Consider the following 11,799-nt stretch of genomic DNA (forward strand, 5'->3'; position numbering starts at 1 on the left):
CGGGAGGAGAGAGGGAGAGGAGAGAGAAATGAGGAGAGAGAAGGGGAGGAAGTGATAAAAATCTGACTTTTTGACCAAATTATCATTTTGCCCTTCGCGGTATTTTGGTCGTATTTTCTTCGTTACAACTCCGATTCGGGTCTACTCCGTGTCTACGGACTCGTTTCGCCGTGCTCTACGCAATGGTGCAAACGGAATTTCCAAATTCTTTCTCGATCAAAAAGTTAATTTTTCCCCTATTAAAATATGCGAAGGGAAACTTGTCTTTTTGCTAGAAGATATTAATCCTACTTTTTATATATTTTATTTCTTTTTAGATATTTTGTTTTGAGTTATTAAATTATGCGGTTACATCAATGTGATTATAAGATTATAAGTAAGGGTCATTTTGTTATAACGCAGCCACACAAAAAAACAAAAACAAAAAAAAAACAAAAAAAAGAGCAAGACATGGCTGCTATAACATAGAAAATTTCAGGTCATCACACTAGATGTTTACCTACACTCGTTCAATTTGGTATATAAAAATTTCAGGTCTTTTCATGTGATTTTCTGGCTCTCCACCAGCTCCAGCAAATGTTTATTTAGCAGATATACCATATGAGCATCAGGCTCATCACAGTGACAGAGAAATACAAATGAAACCATTAAGAAAAAGACAAGCAGAAAATTATTTGAGCGTGTAGGTATTGCTCTTCTTGTATAATTAACTTGGGACAAAATAAAGGAACAAGTCCATTTTATTTGCTTAATACTATGTAAATTATTAATTAATAAACTATTTGTGTCTAAGTATGTTAATGTTTATTATACAATAACAAAGTTGAAGGGAGATCAGGAATCAAATTATAATAATCAACAAAACTATAATTCACAAAATATGAAACTTACTCCAAACACATTAAGCATTTGTTTATGACTCTTAACTATGCAATGGTGGCTTGGTTCTCAATTATTGAAATTTTGGGTTGCATTGGTGCAATGAACGTTATTGCAGCTTCTATGTGACTTGCCAAATGTGCAGTAGCATTTTTGGGGAAGTAAAACAAAGCCTACATGAAAATAGAAAGGGAAAACACCATATTTCTGAATATGTCAGTCAATTGTTTTGGCTGCGGTTTTTCATCTTTCATGACGATTTTTCTACCTTTCGTGACGAATTAACTACCCCTTAAAATGCCTTTCACGATGGGAAAAGCCGCTGCCAACCGTTGCTAAACAAATATAAGTAAGTGAATTAAAAAGCCGCCGCTAAAAGTCGATTCAAATCTCTCCCCCTCCCAATTATGTGAACTTTACACGATGGACCCAAAAGAGATACTTCCTTTTCTCTTTATACATACGCATACTAGCCTCTCCGCACGTGCTGCCAAGCCTGTGAGAGGTTTTTTTTAAGAAAATTTTAAATTTATTTTAGAATTAAAAAAGATAATGAATAATTGTGTTCCATAAAAATAGGATCTATTATCTTTTTTTTATTTTTTTATTTTTTTTAAATATGAAAAAGTGTGAATATACCATATTATCCTTATTTAATTAATAATTTCAATTTTTAATGTTTGCATTAACCAATGACATTTTTTAGTATTTTGAATGTTTCACAATTCCCCGCTTTTATATATAAAGATGTATTAAATTCCTTTGTCTTAAAAACACATATACACACACATTACATGAAAACATCATTAAAATCTTGTCCAAATTATTTAATTGGATACATAAACATTCCGCAATCTGTTCAGCAGACAAGATCGGATGGGAAAGAAATTTAGTGCGAGTTTCTCATGCAGCTCCTTCGTAAAGGTAAAATCCCTTTTTATCTATTGACATGCTCAATCCTTCTTGGAAATTCGTAGTGCTGCCATTAATGTAAGAGCTAAAACTGGATTTGCTACCTCTAAGATAATGACAACTAAATCTTTTAGAGGCAAAAAGCTTAACTGCCTATGATTCACCAATGACCAGAACAGGGTATTTCTTTCCTTTTCGGGACAAAATCTAGCAATAAGCAAGTGTGGGAGAGTGCACGTTAAGAAGTAGCAATACTATTAGAATAAATTTTGGCTATTAGGAGTTGCAGTTGTATTTTCCTAGTGTTACCAAGCAATTGTGGGAAAGGCCAAAAGAAAAAGGGTGATACATACAAACTATCACTAGAAAAATGTTTTTTAACTTTTTTTTTCATTTTCGTTTTTTTTTTTTTTTTTTTGGGGTCAAACGTTTGACATTAATTTACTTCTGCCTAATTGCAAATTTGCTAGTTTCAATTTCATTTTCTGGATAAAAATATTTGATTATGCGAAATAGCTCCTTAGTGAAGTTTATAAGACGTAAATGTCCATTCTCGATTCCAATTTTTTTTAAAAAGTAGTTACTCTGAACCCTTCCTTAAAATTTTAACTGAAATTGAAAGAAGCGGTTTCCAACACTAAACATTACTCGAAAGAAGTTCAATCATTCTCAACCGGAGTTCAAGCAAGCATTATTCAAAGGGTAGTTTTCATATTTCTATTTTTAGAGTAATTAACAGATCTTGTAGGACAATCTTGGTACTATAATGTACATCATGTGTGTCTTCAATGGTAATGCGAATTAAAACGCAAAATTCCTCATATATAAGAGATGCTAACTGTTTTAAAACTAGTTTGATTTGCTACCTATTAAAAACAAAATTAATTTTAAAACTAAAGTAAGGCAAACTATTGTTCGAATACAAAATTGGGATGAGTCAAAATTCATGTACCAGAAATGAAAAAAGATAACACCCTACCACCATTTCTTTTTAGCAGCACCACTTTCTAATCACATCTTGGCCATCCTTCCTTGGCATTAGCAATGGAGCTGCAGGATGTAAGCGAAGAGTCTCCTTGATCACTGCCTTCAAGTAGTGCATGCCAACCATATTATCCTCTGTAATTAGGTCTGTTTCGTTTTTGACGATTCCTCATACCTTGCTCTGCAACATACTCATGACCTTGGGATGCCTCAAAAGCTCAGTCATTGCCCACTCTAGCAATGCTTTCAAATTAACTTTCTAACCGGTTAGCGCTCTCAAGTGTTGTGTGTATATATAATGTGCTATATATGCCACAAACATAGAGACTTAACAATATGAGAGCCTTTATAGTAACTCTATCAATAGAAAAGTTACCAGCCTTTATGAAACGAAAATATTATACTCATATGGTCTTATTATGCCGAAATAAAAATACTGATATAATCCTAACCAAAGATTTTATTTTATGAATTAATATAAAATCATTGCTCTTTTTCTCAATAAAAAAATCATTTTTTTGAGTTGACAGTTATGCATTGCAAATTAAAGGTTGTTGGCTTAACCATTTTCTATATTCGTATTGATTATTAGGGTTAATATCAATTTAATACTAAGAATTCTTACCCTTAAGGTTTGTTTGCTTCTACATTCTCAATTTTAACAATCATGTACCTTAATTTTTTTATTTATTTTTTATAATCTAGTTCCGGCGTCACTTCACCGTCAAAATTTACATTAATTACCTACGTGGCAGGTCTGGTTTCCACCTATTTGTTTCTTTTGATGTTAATTGAAGGATATTTTTGGGATATTGTTGTCTTATGCTAGTACTGTTATTAAGAAAGTATGACACATTTTCTACAAGTTCGAGTGGGAAGACACCAAGTGCTGAAAAATACGCTTCAATTGACATTGAAATAAGCTAATAGGAGGAACACATGCTTGCCACGTAAGCAATTAACATAAATTTTGACCGTGACGTTAACATCAAAACCATATTGTAAAAAATTAAAAAATATTAGGGTACATGAATGTTAAAATTAAGAGTGTATGGACAAACATGCCTTAAGAGTGAGAATTCAGGTACTAAATTGAAATAAACCCTAATTATTAATGACTATTTTGACTCTACTTAGAGGGGGATAAACATTGGGCCAAATCTAGCTTATCCTAATTGGACTTTTAGCCCACAAATCAAAGAAGAACAAGACTGGTTTAGCCCCAACTTTGACGTCTTTTCCTCGTTGAACTATAATTCCTTTTCGTGGGTATATATTTCGCTGTAAAATAAAGCTAACTCAACCACGGTTAAATCCCAACCCAAATTCTGACCATAGTAAAAGAAAAGCATTGATTAGCTGGATAACAATGATCGGTCAAACACACGGACAGGAACGCGACACGTGTGCGGTTAGATGTCGGCTGAATCGTCTTACGCATCGTTGTTAGGTTAAAATTAGGGTTCGCATTGGCCGATCTCTCACACAACACAACCTTTCTTCCCCTATTTTTCATCTCGCCGATCTCCTTTTTCCTTTCCGTTCTTGTCAAAAAATTTTTACTTTCTTTCTAGCAATCTTCGATTTCTCGATCTGCGGCCATGGAGACTGAGCGCGTGACGGAGTTTCCTTTCACTCACTTGGATCGTCGCCCTCGAAAGAGAGCGCGATTGGGCTGGGATGTTCCTCAGGCCCCAAAGGTATTATTTTTGTCCCGAAAATGTTATGCCTGATTCAATTTTGTGGTGGTTTTTGTTTGGCACTGTTCAGGGATCGCTCGATTTTTGTGGTTGATGCTATTACAGTCGGTGATTAAACATTATCTTTATTTTATGCATCCAGATCTGAAATTAAAGTTTCTAAATTTATTGGAAGATTTTTAGAATCTCAGCCTTTCAGATCGCAGCATGGATATGTTTATTGAATATACATGAAAAAAAAAAAAACTTTGAATGATTGATCAGAACGTGGTATTGCCAAGAAAACTATCAAGTTCCCAGTAGCCCTTTTGTTCTATCTCGTTTGAATGATTAATTTACATACAACTAGCTCGATTTATTCATTATTTTAATGCTGTAATATTTGAACTTTTTATTTGAAAGCTTCCCGAGAAGGATGTTTATAGTTGTAATATTGTTGTTTGTAATGTTTGGTGATACCTTTGTTGTTGATGTTTAGATTTACCTCTCTTATGTGTGCTTTAATGAATCTCTGTGTGTAGAATTTGCTCTTCCTTGTTTCTGGTAATTTATTAGGTTTTGGTTATGATTTATGAGATTCTGACGTAACCCAAGGGGTATGGCTGGGGGTACGGTATTGGGGATGGCAGAATTTGACTTAATTTGTTGGGTGGTGCTTGAATGGATGGCTGTGTGTAGGCTCAGGTAGGAATGTTTTGTGGACAAGAGCTTGGGAATGTGACAAGCTTTGCATCTTTGATGGCACCATCAGACCACACTACTATCTCTCTTTTTGATAAGGAAGTGGCTCGAAATGGTTCCCCCCCATGGAGAGAGGATGACAAAGATGGGCATTACATGTTTTCGCTCGGGGAAAATTTAACATCTCGCTGTAATTACACAATCAACACATAATTTTCTTTCTTATGTTCCGGTGCAATTTTTTCTGGTTTATTTGATCTTTTAACTTCTGATGTTTCAATTGATTTCCAGTGTGTGCAAGTTTTTCACTAAACTCTATGGACTTGTTTTTGTTAACATTACAACCTAGTTGTGGGCTTTAATTATTGGTCTCACTTCATGCAGACAAAATCCAGAGCAAAATGGGTGAAGGTACCTTCGGTCAGGTTTTGGAATGTTGGGACAGAGAAAAAAAGGAAATGGTTGCCATAAAAATTGTTCGGGGGGTCAAGAAATACCGTGAAGCAGCAATGATCGAAATTGAAGTGCTGCAACAGCTTGGTAAACATGACAAAGGTGGCAACCGGTGAGTAGTTGTTCCTAATTTTTCAAATTTTTTACTTCAATGGAGTGCTTGAAGAAGTTTTTTCCTGAACTTTTAGCAATGTTAAATGGGTTCATTCCTTGCAGTTGTGTGCAATTACGGAACTGGTTTGACTATCGTAACCATATTTGTATTGTAAGTATGAGATTAATTTGTGATGGATTGATTTCCCCAATTCACGAATAACTCGGGGGTTAAAACTTGTGCGTGAATTTAAATGGTTTCAACAGGTGTTTGAGAAGCTTGGACCAAGCTTATACGATTTTCTCAAGAAAAACAATTACCGCTCATTTCCCATTGACCTTGTCCGTGAGATTGGCCGACAACTGTTGGAATGTGTAGCATGTGTGTAGTAAAACCTAAGCTAGTCTCTTTCAATCACTATATATTGCTTGTCTGCTTTTCTTTTGCAAGTTCACTGCAATGAAATTACGTCCTCTATTGTTTAGAGTAATAAATCTCTTTTGTTCTGTCTTATTTCATTAAAAAACTCACAATGGGTGCTGATATATGTTCTAATTTTTTGCTTGTAAATGGTCATAATTATAAGTTAATTGGTTTTGTTTTTCTTTGTGGTTCTGCTTTCTGATGATATTCCCATTTCTACAGTCATGCATGACCTTCGCCTGATTCATACCGACTTGAAGCCAGAGAATATACTCCTTGTTTCTCACGATTACATTAAAGTTCCTGATTATAATAAGGTGCTTACCCTTTTCCTTTATTACCTTCTTTGCCTGTTGTTTGATTGTATCATTTGGTTAGATCTTTCGCCTTTTTTTCTCTGACGTTCTATCAATTTGCTAACTGTAGAACTCATCTCGATCACCCAAAGATAGCTCGTATTTTAAAAGAATTCCAAAGTCAAGTGCTATTAAGGTTATTGATTTTGGAAGCACAACTTATGAACGTCAAGATCAAAACTATATTGTATCAACACGACATTACCGAGCTCCAGAGGTTATTCTTGGTAAGTGTGAATTCAATTTGTAATGATGTCTTTGTGCTGTATACCTGTAAGTAGTCTTAATAATTATGATGATGGTGCAGGAATGGGATGGACTTACCCATGTGATGTATGGAGCATTGGTTGTATCTTAGTGGAGTTATGCACGGTTTGTCTGCTGACTTTATGCTTTTGATTATCAGTATGTATTAAGACAAGCCATACCTATGCTGCTGCTTCTCCTTGCAACAGGGTGAGGCTTTGTTCCAGACTCATGAAAATTTGGAGCACCTTGCCATGATGGAGCGGGTACTTGGGCCTTTGCCCCAGCACGTGTTGAAGAGAGCAGAGTAAGTGGGATCTTTCTATCCTTCTCTGTAATTTCTGTTTGGAAGCTATAAATGTTCTTACTTAATGTTGCTCGTGGAAATTTACAGCCGACATGCTGAGAAGTATGTCAGGAGGGGTAGATTGGATTGGCCAGAGGGTGCAGCCTCGCGAGAGAGTATCAGAGCTGTTCAGAAACTTCCTCGTCTTCAGGTTTGTGTTACATACTTGGTGGACTTTTAGAGCCATTTAATTTCATTTTTGTACTTAATTGTTTAACTTGTTGCTCGTTTTTCTTTTTCCAGAATCTTGTAATGCAGCATGTAGACCATTCTGCAGGGGACCTCATTCACCTCTTGCAGGGTCTCCTTAGGTACGACCCATCGGATAGGCTTTCAGCTCGGGAAGCCCTCAGACATTCATTTTTCACGAAGGACAATCTTAGAAGATGAGTTTAGTATTGTGTTTGTGGCCTGTAATCCTGAGAGGTGTTGTTAATAACATCCCCCTCGTAGATATATCCGAATGTACTGATGATTATTTGTTAACCGTGAGCGGCTCACCCATTGTGCTCACCCAGTTACCCAACGCCACCTGCATATGATTATTGTACAGAATTGACAGTTTGAAATAATGAACAAATGTCTTCTCACATTGCTTTCCGGCCTCCTTGTTATTTGTTAAATTTTACCTGAATGAATCAAACAGTTCTGTGTGCGTAATAATTCTGCATGCTCTGCTATATATACACAGGGTTCTTCCATGTACAACTGATACAAAATTAGTTTGTATCAGTCAGGCCATTATACCAATCAATTGGGTCTTTAGTTAGGTGTGGCTATTATTGGTTCTCGTTTATCTCTCCTTTCGTTTCGCCATATCCATTCTATCTTGAGATCTTCAGGAGAGACTACAATTAAATGCTTTTTCACATAGCCAAATAAGAGAGACGAAAGTCTGATTTTCCATGCATGAGGACAAGCTGAGAAGGCAAATCTCATTACTATCATCATTACTGTTATGAATGCAACACTAAGTTGCCTAACTTTGCAGAGAAAAGGGAAGACTAAACACTCTTGATGGCGTACCACCATGTTATTTATGTTGCTGCAGGCATTGCAGGTACAACTTCTTGCCTCAACAGAAAACAAAAAACAACTAGATTTAGAGCATAAATAAAATAAAGAGGCCAAGAAAACTCTGGATGATGGAGGGATTAAGGGGAGTATGGTGTTGGAATAAGATACAGAGGAGTTTTCTTATGGACTGTGAGACCGTAAACTTCGGACATGTCCAAGGTCTCAGCCAATTTACTGCCACCACTAGGCAACTTCCAGTCGAACCAAAACAGGATGTTGGCAAGCACATATTCAGCTGAAGCAACCCCAAAGGCGAGTCCAGGACACACCCTTCTCCCAGCGCCAAATGGAATGAGCTCAAACTCCTGACCTACGAAACCAACGGAGTTCTCCTCGAACCTCTCTGGCATAAACTCATCTGGCTTGTCCCATACTTTGGGGTCTCTTTGTACAGCGTATGCATTCACAAACACTTGTGTTTTCGCAGGTATATCGTAACCTCCCAATTTTACATCTGACATTGCCTCCCGAGGAAGTAAAAGAGGCGCTGGAGGGTGAAGTCTTAAATTTTCTTTGATCACACATGTCATGTATTTCATTTCCTTGATGTCACTCTCCTCTACATATCCCCTTCTCCCCGCCACTCTTCTTACCTCTTCTTGGACTTTCTTCATCACCCGTGGATTTTGCAAAAGCTCTGACATTAACCATATCGCTGCTGTCCAACTAGTATCACTTCCACCCACAAACATGTCCTAAAATCATAAAATCAACGAGCCAAATCAATCTTCAGCCACATATATATAGGGAGGGGGGAGGGGGGGATGGGGGATATACATACCTGCAGAATTGCTTTGACATTGGAGGTAGTGAGCTCAAAGTCGAGTGAGCCGTCCTTTTGAACGTCGAGGAGAATATCCACAATATCCTTCTTCCGAGGCTTACCTTCTTTCTGTGCTGCCTTATGTTCGTCAATCAACTTATCGAAAAATTTATCAAATTCTAACCAAATGGATTTCAAATACGCAAGGTAGCCTCTGGCACGGTCAATCCATTTCAAAGAAGGGAAGAAATCTCCAAAGCTGAAACTCATCACCTGAGTCATCAACTCCTTTGTGGTCTCTCCAAACCAATTGTCTTCTTTGTCCTCAAACTTCTGTCCAAGAATGCACCTGCAGATAATGTTGTTGGAGGTTGACACCAGCAGCTCCCCAAGATTAATGGGAGCCCCGTTCGCGCTGGCGGAGGCTTTGCGAATCTTGCTGACCAACTCTGCAACTTCCTCCACCCTTGCGTACTGAAACTGGTGCACTCTTTTGAGACTCAGAAGCTCAAGAACACAAATTCTTCGAACTTGTCTCCAGTACTCCCCGTAAGGAGCAAAAGCAATGTCATGGCCGTCGTAGAACAATATACTTGGAGCCGTGGTTTGAGGCCGGCTGCAGAACACAGTGTCTTGGGTCTTCATCACGTCCTTGGCCATCTCTGCAGATGAAACAATCAGCGTTGGAACTTTTCCTAAGTGCAGAAGCATAACATTGCCATACTTCTTCGAGAGAGCTTGAAGAGAGCGGTGTGGGAATGATCCTAGCTGGTGAAGGTTCCCAATCCAAGGCAGCCTTGGTGGGGATGGTGGCAGTTTGAGTTTCTGGTTTTTCCCACTTGATGAGGATGATCTTGTAAGTGCAAACAATATGAATATTGAAAGGACGAGAAGAGGAAGCAGGAAAAGATTGCTCTGTAGTTGCTGCCACATTTGATTGAAAAGTGAAAGTACAGCCATTGCTTTAATTTTGGGTTGCCAGTTGAAATCTGAGGGCCTTCTTCTTATTTATAGATAAGTTGTCCAGCTTGGGAGCCCACAATTATTGAAACTTTCAATTACGCCTGCGTCAGAGGTCGGTTGTAATTGTCAAATAGATATAATTTTTTATTCAGAGCAAGGGTTGATTTCAATATAATGTCGATATAAATATTTGAGATATTTGTTCAAAATCGCGGTCCAAGATTTTCAAACACCATTTCAAATCAACAAATTCAATTGCTAATTTTCAACCACTCGAATTATTTGTGAACATGATTGAAATGAAATCCTTTGCACAAAGGGCTGGCTTTAACTTCAATTTTGGCAATTTGATCAATTTTGGCAATTTGATCTCTGTAGTTTCATTTTATTGTAATTTAAGGATATGGCTAAATTTTGGCAATATAAAATGAAAAAACTAATAAACTATATAGAGACCAAAAGTTACATGATGACAGGTTTCGATTTATGCTACAGTTATCACACTCGTTGAGACAATAATTATTGTCCGTGGAGTGATACATTTGATGAGTTATGTGTTTAGTTTCTGTTGGCTTTAATTCCAACTGTGATGTTAGTAATGTAGCTTAGGAGGATTACAATATTGGAATTTTATTTTCATAGGAATTAAATCCGAGATTAGTTTTTTCTCAACTTGTCTTCCTTTCCTGCATGGAATTTTTTCAGATTTTTGTTTCGCTTATTTTGGTAAGCATGACAAGGTTAGATTCGTCTTCACGTACACTTGTGACAACCGTCCTCGGCCCCATCCAAATCCGACCACATCAGAATTCGAGCCTGCACATCCTCATGGACCAGATTTAGCCGTAGCATATCAAGGGAAGATAAAAGTTAGAATTAAAGCCAACGCAACAGAGAGATGTTGTCATAGCATCAAGGGAAGGATGGAGGGCACAGAGAGAGAGAGAGAGAGAGAGAGAGAGAGAGAGAGAGAGAGAGAGAGAGAGAGCCATGCATGCACGCATTCTTTTGAAGTTGCAGAAGAATTAATATCCACCAAGATGTCGTCTTCCACAATTATTGAAGCTTGCAATTAAGTCTGGCGACTGCTACAAATTGACAATAAGTATCGGGTCCACCAGGATGTCTTCTTCCACCAACCGAATTAATAATACACAACTATACGACATGGCAAAAAATTTTCTGGATGTGTTGGGAAAGATTCTGACATTGCCCCCTTTTGATGGTCCAAGATTTTCCCATTTTGGATGAAAGATTTTCAACCCATTTTGGATAACAAAGACATCCAGTTTTGTCGTAATTAATTGCATGCACACAACTACTCGCCACAGTTGCCGCTTTTATCTTCTTCACCTTACTATTGTACCATTGAGAAATTATAGAACATTACAGTAATATGGTGATTTCAAAAGTTTCTTCTCTTCACGTATTTACTAGTGACAAATCGTTCTCGGCCGTTCCAAATCCGATCGACCACATCACAATTTGAGGCACAACCTCATGGACCCGATGTATATCTAGACGTAATATCCACCACCAACTTAAGAACCAAGCCTACTCTTCTTTGATCAAAATCTGCTGCAAATCTATAATTTGCCATTGATCTTAGATTTTTAAGTTATAGGTAATGTCGATAAAAGTAATGATAGTTGCTATATTTACAGATTTCTGAAAAATAAACATAGAATTTAAATTCGAAACAAGGGAAGATGTTGCCGTGGTATCAAGGGCAGAGGGAGAGGTGTAGGATCGCTTTCCAGGTAGTCTTGAGTGAGCTCAGAGTCTGAGCCATGCATGCCATGCTTTTAAACTCAAATAAACACGTTTTTTGCCTGCTACCGCAAAAACTGGTCCATGAGGTTGTGGACCAAATTCTGATGTGGTCCGGCTTTGAATTGGCCGACGACGGTTGTTACGTGAAG

The 11,799-nt window shown here is 37.4% G+C and overlaps 2 protein-coding genes across 5 annotated transcripts; one reads left to right on the forward strand and one right to left on the reverse strand.

Moving 5' to 3' along the window:
* Window positions 1-4,238: 4,238 nt before the first annotated feature.
* Window positions 4,239-7,674, forward strand: LOC117627355 (serine/threonine-protein kinase AFC2). Of its 4 annotated transcripts, XM_034359414.1 has the most exons (11): window positions 4,239-4,475; window positions 5,154-5,346; window positions 5,541-5,721; window positions 5,826-5,874; window positions 5,970-6,084; window positions 6,349-6,443; window positions 6,553-6,709; window positions 6,790-6,854; window positions 6,938-7,035; window positions 7,123-7,225; window positions 7,318-7,674. In XM_034359414.1, exons 1-11 carry the CDS (start codon window positions 4,377-4,379, stop codon window positions 7,462-7,464), a joined length of 1,302 nt encoding a protein of 433 aa, XP_034215305.1. In that variant the 5' UTR covers window positions 4,239-4,376; the 3' UTR covers window positions 7,465-7,674. The 4 variants fall into 4 exon arrangements, with proteins under 4 accessions (XP_034215305.1, XP_034215306.1, XP_034215308.1 ...); XM_034359415.1 differs by lacking the exon at window positions 5,154-5,346 and having other exon boundaries at window positions 4,241-4,475; XM_034359416.1 differs by lacking the exons at window positions 5,826-5,874; window positions 5,970-6,084 and having other exon boundaries at window positions 4,245-4,475.
* Window positions 7,675-8,007: 333 nt separating this feature from the next.
* LOC117627354 (cytochrome P450 71A1-like) lies at window positions 8,008-9,881 on the reverse strand. The gene is made up of 2 exons (XM_034359413.1): window positions 8,933-9,881; window positions 8,008-8,846 (listed from the first exon to the last, which is right to left on the reverse strand). Exons 1-2 carry the CDS (start codon window positions 9,872-9,874, stop codon window positions 8,229-8,231), a joined length of 1,560 nt encoding a protein of 519 aa, XP_034215304.1. The 5' UTR covers window positions 9,875-9,881; the 3' UTR covers window positions 8,008-8,228.
* Window positions 9,882-11,799: the final 1,918 nt, after the last annotated feature.

The sequence above is a fragment of the Prunus dulcis genome, chromosome 5, assembly GCF_902201215.1.
Source record: "Prunus dulcis chromosome 5, ALMONDv2, whole genome shotgun sequence".
NCBI classification, from domain to species: Eukaryota; Viridiplantae; Streptophyta; class Magnoliopsida; order Rosales; family Rosaceae; genus Prunus; species Prunus dulcis.

Coding starts and splice junctions, on each gene's coding strand:
- LOC117627354 (XM_034359413.1), bottom strand. CDS start 9,874: ATGGCTGTACTTTCACTTTTCAATCAAATGTGGCAGCAACTACAGAGC. Junction 8,847..8,932: donor ATGTCAAAGCAATTCTGCAG/GTATGTATATCC, acceptor TTATGATTTTAG/GACATGTTTGTGGGTGGAAG.
- LOC117627355 (XM_034359414.1), top strand. CDS start 4,377: ATGGAGACTGAGCGCGTGACGGAGTTTCCTTTCACTCACTTGGATCGT. Junction 6,710..6,789: donor AGCTCCAGAGGTTATTCTTG/GTAAGTGTGAAT, acceptor ATGATGGTGCAG/GAATGGGATGGACTTACCCA. Junction 7,226..7,317: donor AGAAACTTCCTCGTCTTCAG/GTTTGTGTTACA, acceptor TTCTTTTTCCAG/AATCTTGTAATGCAGCATGT.